This window comes from Dermacentor silvarum, chromosome 11 (genome assembly GCF_013339745.2).
Source record: "Dermacentor silvarum isolate Dsil-2018 chromosome 11, BIME_Dsil_1.4, whole genome shotgun sequence".
NCBI lineage: Eukaryota > Metazoa > Arthropoda > Arachnida > Ixodida > Ixodidae > Dermacentor > Dermacentor silvarum.
The window spans coordinates 54,049,560-54,070,554 of record NC_051164.1 but is presented as its reverse complement, the minus strand read 5'-3'; the positions used below and the strand labels follow the sequence as shown (position 1 = coordinate 54,070,554).

Genomic DNA, 20,995 nt, shown 5'->3' with positions numbered 1-20,995 from the left:
TATTTTTAAAGGTTTATTATTCAGCATAGTATCTCAATATAATAATATGCAACAAATCTGTCTGCGTGCTTAAATAGCTCAGATGCTTTATCTGGCAAAAAATGCACCGCTCACTTCCCGCTGTAAGCTGAAGCCATGACGTCATACGGAGTTTTTGTAAACGATGAATCAGTACAAAAAAAAGTCAACCAGATTTCCAATGAAAAGGCAATCTGCGAATCCCTCGCGTTGTACGATTTCATTTAGCCGAAGCTTTGATTGGTATTTCGTAAAAATTCTGTTCCTGATTTATGAGCATTTGAATGTACAGACCACGTGACTCTGTTGGATGCATTTTGATTGGGAACCGATCTGGTGAACATAACGGCGGGACGGCAACGTGATGCAGATGCTGGAATGAAGCCGATGGTATGACGCCGAGGGTAGTACAACGATGGTGTGATGAAGGAAAGGAGATAGCTGCTGTGACGTCAACGGCATGAAGACCATGGGATGACGACGACGGCAGTTTGGCAATGGCATGGTGATTCAGGAATGACGATGAGTGTAACCACGACGGCGTGAATACGACTGTATGAGGATGAAGTAATGACGACTAAGAACGACTGATTGGGCGAGTTGGTGCTCCATATTACTTAGACAACAGCGCTACCGACACAGGACACAGAAAAGAGAGTGGACACACACGGTGCTGTGTGTGTCAGCGCCGTGTTTGTCCACTCTCTTGTATGTGTCCTGTGTCGGTAGCGCTGTTTTAGGTGCGAAGCAGCTTATGCGCCTGGGCTGTCGGCGTCTGCTGTCGTAATCGTCGTCGTCGTAGTCGTCGTAGGTAACCAAGCGGCTCGTGCTCGCGCTCGGCACGCGCTCGTACCATTGCTCCCGCGCTCGTCGTCGTCTTCCCCAGCTGGGTGCGTTGCCGCTCATCATTTCAGCGTAGAATTTCACTTTTCTTCTGTCGTCGTAATGGGGAGACCGCGTTTACGGGGTTATGAGCCATTGCATAAGGCAGTATGGGCCCATTAGCGGTGCATCACTGCATGCTTTGCACCTCCCTAGGTTTCACGTTAGTGGAGCTGCATTTCGCTCAATGCGTCATTCGAGCACCGAGTTTTTTTATGGCCACCGCGATGTCATTCTGAGTGCTGCCGAGCAGGGTGCTGCGCAGAGACTGCAGGCGGACATTGCGGATATCCGGGGGACCTACGGCGCCTGCGCTTGTTGGTCTGGAAGGGCATATATAAAAAACCATCATGGCACTGGCTTCCTTTCTGAGCAGCAGCTGAAACTGAAACGGACGCATTCTAAGCATCCGCTATTTCTACAGCAGGTTAGTATTTATAATTTTCACTGCGTCATATTCTAGTGTTGTTGCGGCTGCTGCTCACAAGTGAGTGTCTCGATTCCGAGCTGTCTTCGATGATGCCCACGAACAGCGTCGCTAAAAAAGGTCACAGGCCTGCGCGGCACACGCAGCACAGTCACAGCGTAAGCTGGTTGAGTGGCGCAAGAGTAGCTCCAATTTCAGGACCACGCACAACAAGGTCTTCGCGACAAAGTGTCTTCGTCGCGATTTTGACGAGAACGATCTGAACTGTCCGCCCGGTGTCGGCGTCGATGGCGAGCTGCGGCTTGTAATGCTCTCTGCACAGCAGTCTGCTGAGCCCGATGATGCCCGGTTGTAGCCGCGCACGTAGCTCTACGATTCGCTTCTTCAGCAGCGGTTCGTACCATGCGAGGAGACGCCACAACGTGTACCGAAGAGGTGCCCAGAATGCGTGGCGCACATCTAACATCGAGATAGCATTGATTGCGCGCCTCGTCTGAATCGCATCTCGTCGCACGCGGTGGTTGCAGGCACGTTAACTAGATGGGGCCACCATACTAGCGGAGGCTGGGGTCGTCTGCGCCCGCACGCCTCCCTATAGGGCGTGTATAAATCGAATTTTTCTTCTGCCTGATAGCAAGCGCTTGCGTGGCTCAGTGGTAAGGTATCCGACTCCCACGCAACGGGCCTGGGCTCGATCCCGGCGGAGAGCGGGTACTTTTTTTCGCATTTCCGGCGATAGCGGTTACGAGGCGGCGGCGGCATCATCGCGACCACAAACGGCTATTGGAATGAGCTCATAACAGCTTACGCTGTAAAAAATTTAATAGCTGGAATCACTGCTAAACAATTAGCTTGATTCACTTGTTGCCGCCATCTTGCCGCCAAAATTGGGAACAAGTTTGATGATTAGGCAATTGGCAACCTTGCTTCTCCAGCCAAAAGCGTGCGTTTCATGAGTGAACAGTGCGACACCTTCAAAGCGACATTTAATGAACTGGTATCCAGTAACAAAGCGTAAACTTCTCATAATGGTGCGTTAAGAAAAAGAATCGCCGACATAGAGCAGTACTGCAGGATGAATAATGTCGAAATAAAAGGCATTCCGTCGTCACAGGGAGAGGACTGTTCTGCAATTTCGAAGAAGGTTACCGATGTAATTGAGCGCCCAATTTCTTCTGGGGACATTGACATAGTTCATCGTGCGGCCAACCACACGCCTGACAAGAACGTCATTGTTCGTTTTTGTTCACACGAGAAGACTGAATTTCTTCGCAAGGGTCGAAAAGGTCGTCTTCAATGCTCCCAGATACGATTTTCTGGCAGTACTGATCATCACATATACATCAACGAACACCTCACCGTCGACAACAAAAGCTTTTTTAAGTAACAATGACGACGAAGGCATGATGACAATGGCATGATGACAACCGACCCATAGTGATCAAATCACGTCGGCGAAACGACCACGAAGGTCCACGAAGGACCACGATGACCTTGGAATGAAAACGTTGTAGTGTCTACTATGGTGTGATGACCACGGCGGCACGACAACGGGATGCCGATGCTTGAATTATGCCCATGGTGTGACGATGACGTTGTGACTACCACGGTGAGACGATGGGGGTGCTAAAGATAGAAAAAAGTTGTCGCAGTTTCACCTGAAAGGCGAAGCATCAATTGCGATAGCAAATTTGAAGAGAGCTAGCTATACGGAGTAATGATAGCAGCTTTATCAGCTGTATAAACTTGGACATGCAGCAGCACCGGCAACACGCAGAACTGTTGTCGACGCCGTCGGCGTTTTGCCCGCGTTCGCTCAAAATGCGTGCGGCGTTGGTGACTGTTGCCGGAGCCTCTGATATAAATAGGCACTTGGTGCCGCAGGTAAACGTCGCCTCCCTTCCCTCCCCCTCCCCCCCATGGCTTTTCGTGCGTCGGAAGAAGGCACGTTTGCTCTACATATATGGTGATTGTAGAGGAGGAAAGAGACGCCTACTTCTGCAGCCCTTAAGGGAGCACAGCGCAGAACGCGCGTTTGTTCTCCGCCGTGCGTTCACTCCCCGTGAAAGCGCGCGTCCCTCGCGCCCTTTCACTCGCAGATACAGCGTTCGGACAGCGCTGCAGGACGCAGGCCACCCGGTATCCCTGCACTGGATCCCCGCCCACGTAGGGATCCCGGGCAACGAGGCAGCCGACACCCTGGCGAAGGACGCCCACCACACCACTGTGCCCCTCAGTCGGGCCGTGACGGAGGGCGACTTCACTGAACTGAGGCTGCGGCGACACCTGGCGACCCACCACCCAGACAAACGGGTGGCACTGGGATGCCCCCCACGACCACTCCCCCAGCGAGGCCTGGCTCGCAGGGAGACCTCGCTCCTTCTCCGGCTCCGCATCGGCTGCAGCTGGACGGCAGCACGCAGCTACCGACTGGGACGAGCGACGTCCCCGGCCTGCAGCTCCTGCGGGGAGCCGGAGACGATCGAACATCTCCTGCTGGCCTGCCCGGCGTACCTCCAGCAGCGGGGCCCACTCCTGCAGGAGTTCCGCCGCCTGGGCCTCCCCTCTGGCAAGGAGGAAGATCTCCTCTTCCCCGGCCGACACCACCTTTCTGCACTTCGAGGCGTCGTGGAGTTCCTTGAGTCGTCAGGGCTCTCCGCACGCCTCTAAGGACATTTCTACAAGCGGGAAGGCCTCACGGCCTCCCACCCCACCCCGGGCCTGACCGGCCTGGCACAACACCCCTGCAGACTCTGCAGCACACCAAGGCCTTCCATCTCGGCCTGATACGTGCCGCCTATGCCTGCCGGTTTTGCTTCGCCCAGCCATGGCGACTCCACTCTATCCCTTCTTTCGCTCCCACTTACCCCTCCCCGTTGGCGCTGAGCCGTGCTCCCTCAAGGGCTGCAGAAGATAGCGCCAACCTTTCCCTTTCCCTCAAGAACCACTTATCATCGGCGACGATTTCATCTCCATTGACGTCATACGGAACCTCACGGCGACGGCGACGGCGACGCCGACGGCAGAAATCTGCTTTTGAGTGTCCATATAATTGCTATCGCAATAAAATGACTGCGGCATGACTGCGTGTTATAACGATGGCGTAATGACGACTGTGTGGCGACGATGACGTGTGACAACGGCATCATGACAATGGGATGACGACGACGGAATGGCGATCATGCAAGCACGATGACAGGATCACGACGACGGTGTAGCGACAAATGCATGACGACACTGCTATATGAACGACAAACTGACGTCGCTGGAACGATCACGTCGGCGTGAAAGTGATTGAGCCGCCATGGTTGCTTAGTCGTTATGGTGTGGCGCTGCTAAGCACTAAGTCTCGGCATGAAATCCCGGCTGTGCCGGTCAGATTTTGGATGGGTGTGAAATGACAAAACAGCTTCGGCACATTGTTACCAGATAGGCGCAAAGTGCCTGAGCAAAGCGAGTGATGCTGTAACACCACGATGTCGATGCCTTGACGGAGACGACGGCAGTATGAGGGCGACGACGACTGCGTTCGGATGACAACTGATTTATGATACACCTTACAGTAATGTTACAACCAGTTACATTAGGACATGGGCCGAAGCTCCAAAAGGAGCGACGTCACGCTGAGTCTGAAATCGCTATCTGCTGCCAAAGTATGGCAGGGAAAACTGGCTCGCTCTCGCTTTTATAAGCGTCACTTTGCAAGCGACATGGCGCACGCATCATGATAGCATCGAACGTTGAGCTACTAGAGAACCATGATTGAAATTGCACTATCACACAAGCAATTATTTAGTTAAAGAGGCCCGCGGTACTATGGATACTAGAACTTACCACGAAAGGTCTGGTATAAGGTGTCGAACGCTTCGCAATCAAACATTCAAAATTTTCAACCGAAGCCGTCAAAATAACAGTGAAGACGTAGTGCGATTTGTAATTCATAGGGCATACGGGAAGAATCGCAGCAATATGCGGCAATAGTGAAAGCGTAGCAGTCATTCTGAAAAAATATATTATGTAATATTAAGATAGTGCGAATCTAAGCTAATTAAGACGTCCACCCATGACTATGGAGACCAATAACACTTTTATAAAAACGGTGCACTGGTAAAAAAAAGTTACCTTTAGTCATTGGCGATTTCAGTGCGAAATTGGAGCAGAAATAAACGGCGTAAAATGAGGTTTTAACGATGGCATTGGCAATATAGATAGTAAAAGCGATATGTTGGTAGAGTTCTCTGAAAGGAATGGACTGCGAATAACGAATACTTATTTTCGGACGTGCAGTTGCCAGCAAGTGGATCTCAAAAATCCCGAACGGGGAAACAAGAGAAACCTATTTCATACTATTTGCTCACCAGCATTGCGCGGAATGTGGAAGTGTAGGCTAGGCTAATTGGCAGTGATTAGGGGATAGTCAGGTCCACGAGTACATTACAATTGTCTACTAATGTGGAAGCACTGTTTGGCTAGACTGTGACTTCGCAAAAAAATTTAAATTATAGGATTTTACGTGTCACAACCACGATCTGATTATGAGGCACGCCGTAGTGGCGTGTGACTCCGGAACTTTGGACCACCTGGGATTCTTTAACTTGCGCCTAAATCTAAGTACACGGGTGTTTTCGCATTTCGCCCCCGTCGAAATGCGGCCGCCGTGGCCGGGATTCGATCCCTCGACCTCGTGCTCAGCAGCCAAACACCATAGCCACTGAGCAACCACGGCAGGTGTGACTTCACTGTTGCTTACTTTTGCCTACTTGTTTTTGCTAGCTCATGGCGACATGGCATTGCCGGTGGGAAAGAATGCTTAGGCTTTAGTAGACAATTGAATTTCTCCCGCCGCATCGAGCCCCTTCAAAGCGATCGTACCAATTGAGTCGGGACGCCAGACACGGGTGCGCCTCGACGGAGCAGTGCGGGGGGCGTTATTATGTAGGCTATTCACGACGTTGTTAATAGATACCAATAGCTCGGTAAATATGTCGATGGCGCAGTTTTTAAACAGTTTGTAGGGGATTTACTCAGAGCCATTACGCGTTTTTTGCCGAACCAACCGCTGGCACAAATTTGACCATAGTGAACGCAGCAGTGAGTCATCCTAACTCTTTCCACGTCGGGAGCCTGCCTGCAGTTGTCCGAAGTGTGGATGGGCCAGAAAACTTTGGCGGTGGAGAATTATGGAAGAATCCCTTCACTGCTTCAGCCGCACACTGGTCTAATATGAGGTTTGAGGCAAGATGTGCACTTGTCATTGCATCCGGTGGTCAGCCACTCCGCTCCTGGGAGGTACGACTGGAAGGTACGCCTTGAAGTTACGCCAAGCAGATGCAATGGACGCCGATGCTCCAACGGACGAGCGCTGGTCCATCTGCCTGGCTTTCTCTAGACTACATTCATACCACCGGGCCTCAGTGATGATACATTGAAGACAAACGTATTTTTCTGTAGAGATGGGTTGCTTACATGTCTCAATTTTCACCCTGTGTCGCGCTGCCCAATGTCGAAGGAGATGAAAAGCTGTGTGCAGCCTGGCCTCATCTATCGACGACATCAACGTAGCAGTTCCTAGGGCGGCCTAAAGTACAATCCAAGCCGCAAGCAGTCAAAGGCGACTGATGTCTAGATCACAGTTGGTCCCATGGTGTGCAACCTTACATTTTCTGCCCATTTGTGGGGCACCACAAATGGCAGAAAATGGCAGGAAATTGTATGACCTCATGGCGAGGTCATACATACGAGATGTGTTTGCTTGCACCACAGTGTACTTCTAGTCGATATGAAGGTGGATATGGATCACACGCCAAGACATACGCACCACCCAAGAATTGCATCACGGCGCCTACAGACGGCACGACCTGTGCTGAGGAAAGCGCGAGAGAAAAGCTCGGCTGCATCGACATGTCTCATACCTGATGCGGCTCGGCGGTCGCACTATGGTGTGTAGCTATAATGCTTTAATGCTAATCGCGTTGACGTATACATTCACCCTGACTTGGGTTCTACCGAATTTTTTCGGTAGAGCGCGTCATTGCCATTGGGATCATTTAATTATCGTTGCAGTAGCTAGCACAAGTCAGGGTCGGGGGGGGGGGGGGGGGGGGGAGGCTGAACGCCTGTAAATGGGGAAGTGTTCTCATGACATAATTTTGTGGCACGACAGGCCCGGTTTCTTACACACAGAAGTGTTATAAAATGCACTGTAAATTTCTTAAACGTATTGAGAATGCGATAATGGAGCGATTTCTTCGGGTTTTTTTTTTTTTTTACACAGGTATATATTTATAACATGACTCGAGGCAATGGTAGAATTAAGAGTACTTAGAAAATTAGGCTAAATTAACCAAAACAACCAGGTTATTCGACCTAAAGGAAGAGTCGTGCACTGCAAGCATGTCATTCGAGGAGTGCATAACATGCAAAAGCTTGACGCTGCTAATTTCTACGGCCTACTGAATTCGGCGCGCTTTGTCATGGCCAGCGCGGGAATAGAACATGTCCTATCTCGCGCCAGAGCTCCTAGACACAGTGCATCGCACGCTGGCTTGGCTGACTGGCCTACATTTCGAGTGCACTGAAGAGATTGCGCTTAGTTTGCGTCTTTGCCAAATGAAACAGCGCTAGCTCGCCGCGGCCGTATCCACATGCTCATCACCACGCTACTGCGGGCCACGTTCAACAAGCGCAACTATACAGGGGGCCGAATTGTCGGCGATCCTGCCGTCACCGGCATGGCGTACCCGACTTCGCTGGCAGCTGCCTGGCACGCTGGAAAGGCCGGACAGTATCCGAGCCCGTAGTCTGGTCAATTAAGGGCCTCTCTTAGAGACTCGACAGATAAAATTATAGGATTTGTCCTCCCCAAACTACATATTAGGTTAGGGGTGACACCGTTGTGGAAGGTTCTGTATCGCGTTTGATCACCTGGGGTCCATTAACGTGTACCCAAAGCACAGCCCAAGAGCGTTTTCGTATTCGACCCCTGATTGCAGTGTGGCCGTGGAGGCCGGGAATCAAGCCGGCCACCACCTGCTGAGCAGCAAGTCATAGCGACTGATTCACCATTGCGGGTTAAAGGAGTGACAGTTGCGTTCTTGGCAGTTGAAGGCCCACTTGCATGAAGTATTTTAGTCGCGGTTAGATTTACCTACGGTTAAAAAGGTAATTGAGACACACATTGCTCACATTTTAACAACTGTGAGTCTTCGAGTGAAAATTTAGACAGTGGTACCCCTGTTCTATAGGTAAAACAGTGATCGTTTAAGCTGACCCCACCTGGAACACTCTCTACTATCTATTTTGATACTCTTGTGTCCGCGCCCTGCGATAAGATTAAGCCATACCAATGTAAAGAATAAACAATACAAAAAGAAAGCACAGAAAACAAAAAAGAAAAACTGTCTTCGCTGATAGCCAACTCTGCGTCAAGTAAGTAAGTAAGTAAGTAAGTGTGTGGTCTTGATCCCTTTTGACGCAGGGCAGGCGTTTGTCAAACGCCACAGGATATGTAGAAACGGTGAACGCCACCTAGGTGGCGTTGGTAGTGCTTCTTGATGCCAGCGTCCCTTCGAATGCTGGCATCGAGGCGTCGTAGTGCTGAGACCACCGAAGCGTTCACTGTCGGTGCGCGTTAGTGTCATAATGCAGTACTTCTCTTTTCTGCTCGTAGGCAGCGGCACCGCCCCGAGCAAGAGCGCGGGTACACGGAGGAGTGTTAGATATATAAGGCGCGTCTGTGTGGCTCTCGGCAAATGCGTTTGTGGCGCAATGGGTTAAACGCTCGGCGATCTATCGTCGCGGACCGAGAGGTCGTGGGTTCGATTTCCAAATTTTGCATGTTTGTGGAACTTTTTCTTCTGGTTTCTTTCTTTGTATTATGTTCTATGACGTATTTCCGTGACGGAAATACGTCAGTGAAGTCTTGGTGGACCCCGGCATAAACCACTTTCGTGTTAAAAAAAAAAACGGCTCTCTTTTCGTACATGCGGGTGCACGACATTACTGCAGAACTAAACCAGCGCTTCGTCCCGGTCGCTCGTTAACAGCACGAATCAGCAGCATAAGCAGCTTCTGTGCGGATTACGTGACGGTGCGGCCTCAGACGTTTACAAAACACTTCAACCTCGTTCCACAACGTTTACGTGTACTGAAAAGCACTCACCTTATGCAATGGTCAGTTCTCTTCTTGAATGCAAGGGCCGAACGCCGTTCACTCGTGGACACCCACCGTATATCCCTCACCGTCAGTAGAAAATTTCCTTTCCAATAAAACCGTACGCGACGAACACTCTCGCAGCAGCTAGCGCCGGCACTTCCATGCCACGTCACATACGTTGTTCAAGTTTCCTCCCGCGCAGCTCGTCGAAGAAAGCGATGCCGCCACGGCTGAAGCCAAACTAGCGTCGAAATTCTTCACCGCCGCGAACCCGCAAATAGGATCAGTGCAGTCTCTAATTAACGCGCTGATATAGTCCAGCGTAACGCAGGCGCGTGTACGCGCAGCGCAGTTATAACGCTACGCAGTTTCAAAACGGACACTCTACAGTCTAGGGTCAACGCGCAGCCGGCCTGACTGGCGGCATTCGGTGCACCTTGACGCGGCCAGCGCTGGAATCGAGCATGTTCCCTATCTCACGCGGGGGCCGCTATACCAGAGTGCATCGCGCGCTATCTTGGCTGCCCGGCAGCATGCTAGCCAGCCAAGTTCGGGCCCTAAGAAGAGATAACGCTGAGTTTGCGCGTTCGCCAAAGGCAAAAGCGCTCGGTCACCGCGCAGTTGTGCGCATGCGCTGCGGCATATAGCTGATCGCTGCGGTGCAGCGGGCCACTTTCATCGCGCTCAACAATACCGGGCACAAATTTTCGGTGATCCTGGCATCGCCGACGTAACGCATCGGATTTCGCCGGCAGCAGCGTGGCAGCTGAAACGCCGCGGTCTGTATCCGCGTCTTTAATATTAAAGACGCGCCGGTTTTCACAATGAAAGGGGCCGGAATTCACGAAGTTGTATAAATTAACAGCGTCAGCATTTTGCGTGTCTGGATACAGTTATGTACTCGTAGGATCACAGGCTTCAACTTTTGCATTAGGATCAATCATGTCGCTGTGTTGGCTGAAAGGTTACTTGGCAATGAGACAGTTATTTAAAGACAGCAAGTAATTAAAGGTAATTTATACCATTTCTTCAAACATTTTATATGTTTTACCGCTAAGAAAGTTGCTTTCTGCGAAGCTGCCTAAGCAACACGCTTTTAATTCAGTTCATTGGAGTAGACGCTCAGCTGTCTGATTTAGAAAACTTTTTTTCTTTACTCAGGAATTGCCGTAGAGTATCCGTGAAGCTTAGTGAGAAATTTAGTCGATCGGGCCGCGCAGCAATGCACTTGATTGACTCCCAGGGAAGTCAAGTCCCTGAACCAGCCCAGGGGAGGGATGGTTCAGAACACTAGGGTTAGTGACCTTTCCGAACCCGTACGCGTTGAATAAACATTAACATCAGGTTTAGCCATGACGGCAACAATTCGTGCTACATGCATCCAACTTGATTATCGGACGTCCGTCGCACCTTTGACTATACATCATAAGCTTGTGACTCGAAAGTTGTGACATACAACACTTTATTGCATCTGCGCCTGTATTTTTTTTTTTATTTGTGCGACGTCAGATGTCTAAGGCACTTCAGTAAACCTTCGAGCACCCGGTGACAACCTCCTCTTTTTCCTCCACCGGCGGCGAAGCGCGCTGCCAACAACCGTCGCCGTTACGAAGACTCCGACGAGCGATCCTCCCACCAGGAGGTAGGAGCGCTTGCCGTCACCCTCTGCAATAGTCAGAGAGAAAGGCACAATGAATTTTTCGTGCGATTACGAAACAAAGTAGTTCTCAAGTGTCCTCGAGGTATAAAAAACTGTCAGCCCTTTCACTGGGGTGGAGATGGAAGACCAGCGAAGCTGTACTATGGTGGGAATTATGTATTTCCAATTAGGACTATTAAGATGTGACGGTGTAATTGGTTAATTGAACTATTAAAGAATGAGAAATATATATGATCCGGTGGTTTTCATTTATTTAGTCACCACAGGGACCAAGGCCTTATGGTCGCTAGGGTACACTGCCATAGGGTGTACGGTAAAGGTTGGCACGTTCTTCATAAACACGTCACCAACGGTGGAAGCGAACGATCACGGCCTGGGTGGCTGGCCAATGCTGAAATGTTTGTATTTGAGCCTCAGAACCTTTTAACTATTATTTTACAGCGAAGCTGTTAAGGGCTCACCGTTCGATCGTCGCGTCCGGCAATAGAAAAAAATGTTGCAGTGGCTTAGCTGGGCTATGCCAGGATATACGTAGCGTTAGCAAAGGTTCAGCTGATTATTCTTAGCTTTCCTGGTTGTCTAGATTATCAAGGATTAGCTTGATTGTCATGCTTACTGCTGCTCCAATGACACACACAAACGCCAGTCAGAAGCGCAGCGGCTCCAGCGCAGTGTCAGACGGCGACTGCACAGCGAGCGCGCGCCGGCGCCAGTGCGTCTACCACGGCTACGACGTCACTCCTCTGGAATGCGCAGACCGGCGCCGGTGAGTCGCGTGCGGCGGCGGCGGAGTGCGCGAGAGGTGCCGGCTTCGGTGGCTCCCGTGCGCAAGCCGTATGACATCACTGATCCTTGCGCATGCGCAGCACGGCTCTTGATGTGCCGCGCGAAACGGGCTTGGCTAGGCCAGTGTAGCTAACGCTACAAAAACTCTCATTGGCCGTATGCTGTATGTGCGAGTGAAAGCGCGCGAGGGCGAGGGACGCGCGTTTTCACGGGGAGCGAGCGCACGGCGGAGAGCAAACGCGACTTATGTGCGAGTGAAAGCGCGCGAGGGCGAGGGACGCCCGCTTTCACGGGGAGCGAACGCACGGCGGAGAGGAAACACGACTTCCCAGTGGATGGGGAGTAGTGGGCGAGGAGGGCATCGACGCACTCTAGACCAACGTTTATAGATATTAGACAGTTTTAGTATTGCGGAAATGGCACCACGCTAAACGCAATAAAATAGCGGGGTCAGACTGCGCATGCTCAGAACGCTATTTCAGTTTTGCGGATAGCGTGCGTCCGCTATTTCTGAAATATAGCGGAGACGCTAAACGCTCGCTAAGTTTTTAGCGTTGCAAACATGGTGGCACCCTCGGCTCGAACGCTTGACATGCAGGCTCGTTTCAAGGCTTGGCGTGGATCAACACGGCTAGTTTGGTTGTCGAGCTGCTCAGTTTGCTGCTTTGACTACTCGCAGCTAGATGGTTTTGCGCTTAGCGGCGCATCGTTGTCTTACGCTATACTAAAACTCTATCGAACAGCGTTCCGCAAAGATTTAGCGTGCGTAACACGCTAACGCTAACGCAAGCATTTTCCGCAATACTAAAAGTCTCTAGTATCTTTAAACGCTGCTCTAGACGGTGCGTGTGCGTGCCCGCTCTCCCACTGCGGCGCATGCGCGCCGCCTTGCCGGCCTTTGCCGCCTGTGTCGCTGACTCTCTTTGGGTTCTCGCCCGCCTCTCCCTTAACAGTGTCGACAACGGCGTTTAGCCATTCCCTCACGTAGCCAGCGTTTTCACAGCGGTTGTGTGCAGTCACACAAACAACGCGCACAACTGTTGTCGACGGCGGCGGCGTTTTGCCCGCGTTCGCACCGAACGCGCCCGGCGTTGGTGTCGTGTTGATGAAGAACGTGCCAACCTTTGCCGAACACCCTATGGCGGTGTACCGTAGCGACCATAAGGCCATGGTCCCTGTGGTCACTAAATCAACTAAAAGCACCGGATCATATATATTCCTCATTCTTTAATAGTTCAAATAACAAATTACATAGAAACTACTAGACATCGAGATGTTATCTGCGTTTGCGTAATTTCGTTCAAGAATATAGCTATCCGCACAGTCAAAATGAAAATGCAAGGAACGAAAGTGATCTTCAGTGTCACATGTATGCGTGCATGGATAGAGCACCTCACGCACCTTTATTCCAAGCTGCTACATGAAACATTTATGACCGCAAAGTATAGCGTTATTTAGGACAGGAGGCCATTATCTGCCGATAAAATTGTATCAAGAATTTAATATTTATCCCTCGCCTACTGGAAGCAGTGCGGCACAAACGCAACCAGCGCAGTTTCCAGTACAAGCCAGCGAACTCCAGCCACAACCTGTGCGGCCCAGCGTCATAGCATGCAGTGAAACTAGCGTCTAGTCCACTGTGACCCAGCTCTTATCCAGCGATCTCACCGGTGTCCCGGTGACTCCCAGTGAACGCCAGAACCTCCGCTGCCATCCAGTGCCAAAAAAACGCGTTGGTTTTACACTGGCAGGCACTGGAGCATAAACTTTATTACAATATCGTGGAGACAGTTGTGCCTCGAAGGTGGAGGCCTTAGTCCGGGGCCCTATAGGTAGCAGCCACCACCTAGACGCTGGTTTATTGCAATATGGATATATACCTGGGATTGCCAGCGCCGGTCGCAAGCCAGATGACTCCAGAGGTGCGTGGAACCGTGCCTGTTGCGCCTGCGACGTCGTGGCCTGCCCGCGAGTTGGCTTCTGGTCGGCGTCACCAGGCAGTGTCTGAACGAGATATGGCTAATTATTCATTTGTTGATGGCGAGTACGAAACGCTATAGTTCGGTTGCAATTAAGTGTCATTGTTTTCGTAAAGAAGTAGGAAAAGCACAATATAAACAAATAAAAGAGTTTCGCAAGACTGAAGTGCTATGAAACTTGAATTACACTGAAGAATCAAAGCTTTAATTTTCTACGGTTTAAAATAGAAGCAAAACTGACTCAAAATGCACTAATTACTATATACACTGAAGAATCAAAGCTTTAATTTTCTACAGTTTAAAATAGATGCAAAACTGATTCAAAATGCACTAATTACTATATAGTATTGTGGTTGTTGTTGTTGTTTTGTCAAAAGCAGCACATGTAAGCTCACAAAGTTCTCTGAAGCCACGTGCACGAGGAGCATTTTTATTCTGCATAATGAAGCAATACTGAAAGAACAAAAAGTGCTGAACCAACGCAATAACGGTAGTTAATGCATGCTGTGCGCGCAAGCCTATGGGCACATACAAGGCCAGGACTGGCGCAGCTCCCACTCAGAACGTCCTGGCCAAACGGTGCCCGTAAGCCATTTCAAGAAAGACACGAGGTCACCATCAAAAGCAACACCTCGACAACGAGCGAGATGAAGAGATAGAGCAAGGACGAGACGTCACCTGGTCAGTGTCGCGCAGTATACCGCAGGGCGAGTCACACATGCCTTGAGTGGTCGAGCGGCCGACTACGGTCTGCGCCAGCGTTGCCAAGCTGCATGTGCTAGCGCTACATTTTCTCTCGAACAATATGGCGACCAGCTGCACACTTGCGTTTTCTTTTCTTATTATTATTCGCGTGTACAGGTTAACACTGGAAGAATCGACAGTCCCTAAGTATCGTTACGTGATTTAAAGCGAAATCACGAGAACTTGCTTAAGTTGTCACCTTAAATTAGAACTCCACCTTAATCCACCTTCAGCCACTTTTCTGTAATTTGTACCAACCTTAATCCACATTATTCCACCTTTATCTACCTTAATTGTCCTTAATCCACTTTAATACACCCAATCTACCTTGATCCAATCCACCTTAATCCACTCTAATCCCGCTTAATCTAATTGTGGGAGCGGGCGAGGTCCAATGCTGTTTGGGTTCGGGCCACGGCTGTTTACCGTGGGACTTCGCAGTGCGAGCCGCAGCAGGTCTAGCGCCGGGACCGTGACGCCATCACTTGGTCACGTGGGTTTTCGTACCATCGGATAACAACGCACGGCGGATTTTCTGCTTCCTAGGGCATATAAGGCTTTCGCAATAATAAAGCTGCGAGTGACCGTTCCTCATGCACGCTCCTGGCGCTCGAGTTCAGCAGGGCTCGTATCTAGCAGGCACCGCTGGGTGACGCTAGCGCACACCACAGCCGGCCGATCGACCACTATAGGTAGGTATTATTCACGATATACGTGTTACACTGGTGCTAGTTCGAAGCTCAGGAGCCTACGGTGGGACCTCGTCGGTGCCGATGTAGTAAAGAAGCCCAAGAGACGTGCTATTATCTCACACGGAGGCATGTTCTACGCCACCCCCTGAAGCCGATGCTCTGTGATCGCGGGTGAGGCTGACTTGCTGTGCAGACTATACGCGTTTATTATTATTAGTAGTAGTATTGTAAGGCGAAAGCCTTAGATGTCTACGTCGGCGGTGCCCTTGGCATCGACCTTGGCGAAAATGCGCCGCGACGAAAAATGGCCGCCTCCGCAAAATATTCTCGAATTGATGTCACATTACTCACTGAGGTTCCTGTAAACCAAGTAAATTAGTGACTTTGAAACGAAAATTTGGAACATTTCGGTCTGGATGGGAATCGAAGCCGGTCCTCCTGGAGTGCCAGACGAGCACGCTTCCCTGAAGCCACGGCTGCTCCACGGTTCTGCCTTACCAAAGGTGTGCCTGATTGCACACGTCACGTAGCAGCCATCTTTTAGTGCGTGCACTAACGTGCTGCAGTTTAGGTACTTCGTTAGGTGTTCATATGTGACGTTCAGGAGGTCGCCTTAGTGCCACAGGTGTACTTCCCATAGCGGCTCGTTGTGTCTTGCAAGAAGTCTAGCCCCGATCGCTTCACTTAATGCATTACCAATGTGTCTTACAAAGAATTCTAACCCCGATTGTATAACTTCACGCATTACCAAATGTGCAGCAGGCTTTCGCATTCTTGTGTTACCAGAGTTTAACACCTGCTAAACCTATTTATTTATTTATTTATTTATTTATTTATTTATTTATTTATTTATTTATTTATTTATTTATTTATTTATTTATTTATTTATTTATTTATTTATTTATTTATTTATTTATTTATTTCAAGAGACTCAATAGTATCCCTCTCTCCTCCAGGCCACTAGGCCAACCTTGCGAATAAATATTTAATGTATGTGTTGAATGTTTATGTTCAATGTACATACGTACTTCATATTGTATGTCAGTAATATAGACATGCATAGACATTGATACTGTTTTTATGAAAGTGTAAAATTGTTATGTTCTGTGTGTTTTTTCTGTTATTTTGTGATGAAAACATGACTGTCATCTTTGCCTAAAACCGCTTACCAAGCTGTAAAGGGTCGGAGGCCCTAGTCAGGCATTTTAAGCCGTTAGCCTCTGCCCCTCTAGCAGACGCTGTATTAGGTCTGTTGAAAATAAAGGTGAAATAAAAAAAAAGTTCATTTATTCTCTCTCGCTTCGCAACTAAGTCATATCGGACATAAATGTTTGCCGCGGCCATCCTCGGCCATGGCAGTGGAGTTGCGTGCTTTCAACGAAACACGCAGTGGCATTTGGCTTATCGAAGCGCACCGCCAACCGGCTGGTAACAATGTAGCCATCGCGAGAACGATCCAGATGCAAGTTTAAATAGCCTACCCACTGTGGCAAATATTTACGTAACTCTAATAGTCAGTCTGGTATCACTATATGAACGCGGGGTGATGCGGCCCTGCAGAGCTACGCATATTACGTTACCTTGAGGATCCATCACTCAGCTCTTACGTAAGTAGCCGCATAGGCTGAGAAGCAAAGGCACATACTGCTTTGGCCCTTGATACCTCGTCAATCAATCAATCAATAATTTATCTATCTCTGTGTCTATCTACCTATCAATCCATTTATCTATCTATCTATATATTTATCTATCAATCCATTTATCTATCTATCATCACAGCTAGTTAACGCACAAATGCACACAAGGACTGAACACGAAATGATAGACAAGGCTAGCTGGCTATGGTGGGTCGGCAGCTCGCTTTATCACTAACTTTATCGATTTATCTATCTGTCTATTTTCATTGTACATATGAAAAATACTAATGTAATTCTCATTGCTGCGGATGGCATACGCTGCATATGTAATGTTACTTGAAAAAATGAGTTTGGGCCCGCGCTTCATCGAGGGCTCTGGGGTTTAATTCACAAAGCCTTCCGTTCTCAATAGCTGTTCATTGTCGGCTGGCCTCGCAAAATACTTTGCCTTCAGGATTCGGTGACTTCTTGGTTTTTTTTTTAGATTTTTCAGGCGCATCAACAGTTTCATGATATAGACATCCCGCAACAAAAGCGTTGTGTACGAAGCACCTGCAAGGTTCGCCATAAAATCATAAGTGTCTTCCCCTTTTTTTTTTTTTTTTGTGCCGCCATGGGCAAAGACGCACTACTAATGTGCGCGACGCAGTAAATCATCCATGCCATGCTAGAAAAATAATAAACGATCGGCCTGCACAAACATTCACGCCACGCCAGAAGTACCGGAAAATTGGGCGCCTCTTTTTATGTTTTATTGTTGCTGAAACGTAACGCATCTTGCTAAGCCTACAGGTTTACGCCTGGTACCGTATATAATGCGGGTTGAATGCGTACCAGTCTCATGTCGTTCAGCTTCCTGTTTTCTGGCCAGCTCAGCAGTCCACCTTCGGCTCGCGCAGGCCCAGGCACTTTCGTCTGCGTCTCCACTGCCGAAGCGGAGACAAGCCAGGTCGTGACGAAGGCAGCAAACAGCCCGACCGTTGAGGTTCGCATGGCACCTAATCGAGTACATTATAGCCTCAAGTACAAAGGCATCCACAACGATGTACCAGAGTTCTCTGGGTACTATAGTGTGAAATCCCAAAGCCTTCCTCCATGTCTAATGACAAGGTATTGAAATCACTGTGCTTTATTGCACCCTTTCACTCTGTTCAAATAAATGGAGGATTACTGTTTCTCCATATCACATAGTTACTTGCATTTGGGCATCGAATAATAGAATGGCAACCATGACCATGACCTTGTGGTGCTACCTTCCGCTGGAGTATATACACTCTTAGAGTCGACCGTTCACTGCCAGCTGATACGTACCACTGATATAACGCAGGCGGAGCGTCACTCTGACCATTGATGAAGTTCGAAAGGCGCGAAGCATCAAAAATGGCATAGCTACAAAAACATGGCCATACTCTCTAGGAGGCAATTTCAGGTTGGCTCTGCTCCGCAGCGCATAATCAGTTGGACTGCGTGGGAAGGTAGCAATGGGCTAGGGCTCTAGCCTGGACAGCAGTCATGTTTCAGATATCTTCTTGCCCGAAAACCAAGTTCCTCTTTCGTCTATAAAAGCGCACGTTTGCTTCTCTTCAAAGCATAATATTATCATTCAAACTTAGTCTCATTTGAAATATTTACTGAAATGGCAAGCGGGGATATAACTCTTCAACGCGCTGCGCAGCGCCGTTTCCTACCGTGGAGGTCGGCCAAACGTGAACATTTGCCGCCAGTGGACGCGTTGCAATCAGTGCCGTTATTAGTGAAAACCAGGCGACTTTGCTAGTAATATCGTATAACTTGTTAGTAGCGCTAGGAACGAGAATGGCGCATACTTCAAGAATCGCAGAGACACGATGAATAAAAAAGCGCGACCCGTCGGGGTGGCTCAGTCAGCTAAGGCGTTGCGCTGCTGAGCACGACGTTGCGGGATCGAATCCCGGTCGCGGCGGCCGCATTTCGATGGAGGCGAAATGCAATAACGCCCGTGTGCTTGCGTTGTAGTGCACGTTAAAGAACCCCAGGTGGTCAAAATTAATCCGAAGCCCTCCACTACGGCGTGCCTGGCACGTAAAACCCCAGGAATAAGAAGAAGAAAAAAAAAAGCACTAATGCGTTAGCACTTCTGTTCTTATCTTCTCCTTTTCGTCAGCGCTTTCTGCATCTATGCACAAGCAGGAAAAAACAACGAAGCCCTCTTTCGTAAACGTATGGTAGTAAACAAGGGCCTAATTCATAAAGCTTCTCCTTCACAACAGCTGTTTGCAAATGACCGGCAGTCTTCACTGTGTCCTGTAAGCGCAAGCAGCTGGTATCTGTCTTTACGAACAATTTTAGCCTAACAACGCTGTTATGAATACGGAACCACGTCTTCAAAGCGCTTTCGAGAAAGTAAAAATGTCAAAACGAACCACGTAATTGTTAACATCTTCATGTTTAGGCGCGCGGGAAATTCATTGCGAGAACACTAAACCAGATACATACCTGCTAACTCTGGAGGAACAGCTTCTTCTTCTTCTTTTCCATCCACCCGTCTGTTTCTCTAAGTCTGACTGCGAGTTTAGGCCATCGATCGGTAGCAGTGCTACGCAGTGACTAAGCTCGAAGTACGCTTTAGGTGTAACGCAATGCCGCGACGTGGCTTCTTGGAATTTTCCCTGTCATATTGTTCTACCAAATTTATTACCATACGCGCTCCACGTGCGACAAATACGCGAATGATCTCCAATATAGCCCCAGATACTCTGGAAGAAAAGGGAAATGAAGTGAACGGTGCTTTGTGTAGGCGAACGCGTAAATATCATCATCATGAGCATATATTTATGTCCACTGCGGGACGAAGGCCTCTTCCTGCGATCTCCAATTACGCGTAAATGTAGTGACACGCCAAACCGAGCCAAACCATATCTTCCTGCATCCTAGTTTTTTCTGGGGAACAGTATATAGCTGGTGTCCCAGAAAGGGAATTCCGTTTTGACAAGTCCCTCTTCCGCCTCAACATTTACCTGTGCGTGTCTGTACTTCCGCCGCCACCTTTATTCATGTCAATAGAGAGTCACTGAAACATTCCTCTTTAACAGTTTGTTAAGTTTTTGTTAAAAGTAAGATGGCCTTTCAGGGGATTCCTTTTGCGAGCTTGATCTGAACTTTGTTACTTCCTTCGTCGTTTCGTTCGCAATTTCTACTCTGAATTACAGCCATTTCAACTTTTATAACGCGACATTCGCCGTCTTGAGCGACAAAAGAATTCCGTGTTAAATTTGTCTTTTCTTGTTTTCAGTTTTCTTTACACTAGTCTTTATTTAGTTGTTATTACTCAATGCATATGGCCTTTAAATATCATTTAGCTGCCATGTTTCCTTGTATTTATCTTTCTTGCCTGATTTTCCCCAACATTCTTTATATTCATAACATCCCGACATCATAAACACTTTCTTTCTTTCTTTCTTTCTTTCTTTCTTTCTTTCTTTCTTTCTTTCTTTCTTTCTTTCTTTCTTTCTTTCACTCATTCTTTAATATTCTTGACTTCACTACCACCGAGTGGGTTGCGCCTGGGAACTGACTAACTAATCAATGTTGTCATGCTAACAATATCGTAACATTCATTACAGCTGTGAATAATAAGTCAAAAATACTTCCTGACATTAACAAACGTGGTATTCTGTTTTTACTACAGTACCAGATACTCGTAATGAAAAGGAAAACAAAGAAACGCCGACCAAAAATGAAATGGTTAAAAATACTTCAAGACGTTCCGGCTTCCGCACGGCAGCCTTATTCACCATTTTCATTATGCCTCCTCCCGACCAGACGAATTACCGTCGAAACATCGATTTCACCAAATACTCGGTATCGAATTTTTTTCTGTGCACCTCTGTCGAGTGGCCTTCTGCACTCTCATTAAAAACACAGAGGCAGAAGGTTCTAATTAAGGGCGGCTCATGGTGATGTGCAGTACAGCAATACGAAAACAGTGTAGTCCGCAACAAAAAGCTGCAACTAGTCATTATTATTGTTGTTCTAA

At 48.7% G+C, this 20,995-nt stretch overlaps 1 protein-coding gene across 1 annotated transcript; it reads right to left on the bottom strand.

The window, feature by feature from the left end:
- Positions 1 to 10,970: 10,970 nt before the first annotated feature.
- On the bottom strand, positions 10,971 to 17,974 carry LOC125941578 (uncharacterized). The gene is made up of 3 exons (XM_049659139.1): positions 17,815 to 17,974; positions 13,809 to 13,932; positions 10,971 to 11,147 (listed from the first exon to the last, which is right to left on the bottom strand). The coding sequence occupies exons 1-3, from the start codon at positions 17,971 to 17,973 to the stop codon at positions 10,996 to 10,998; spliced, it is 435 nt and encodes a 144-aa protein (XP_049515096.1). The 5' UTR covers position 17,974; the 3' UTR covers positions 10,971 to 10,995.
- Between the last annotated feature and the right edge of the window lie 3,021 nt (positions 17,975 to 20,995).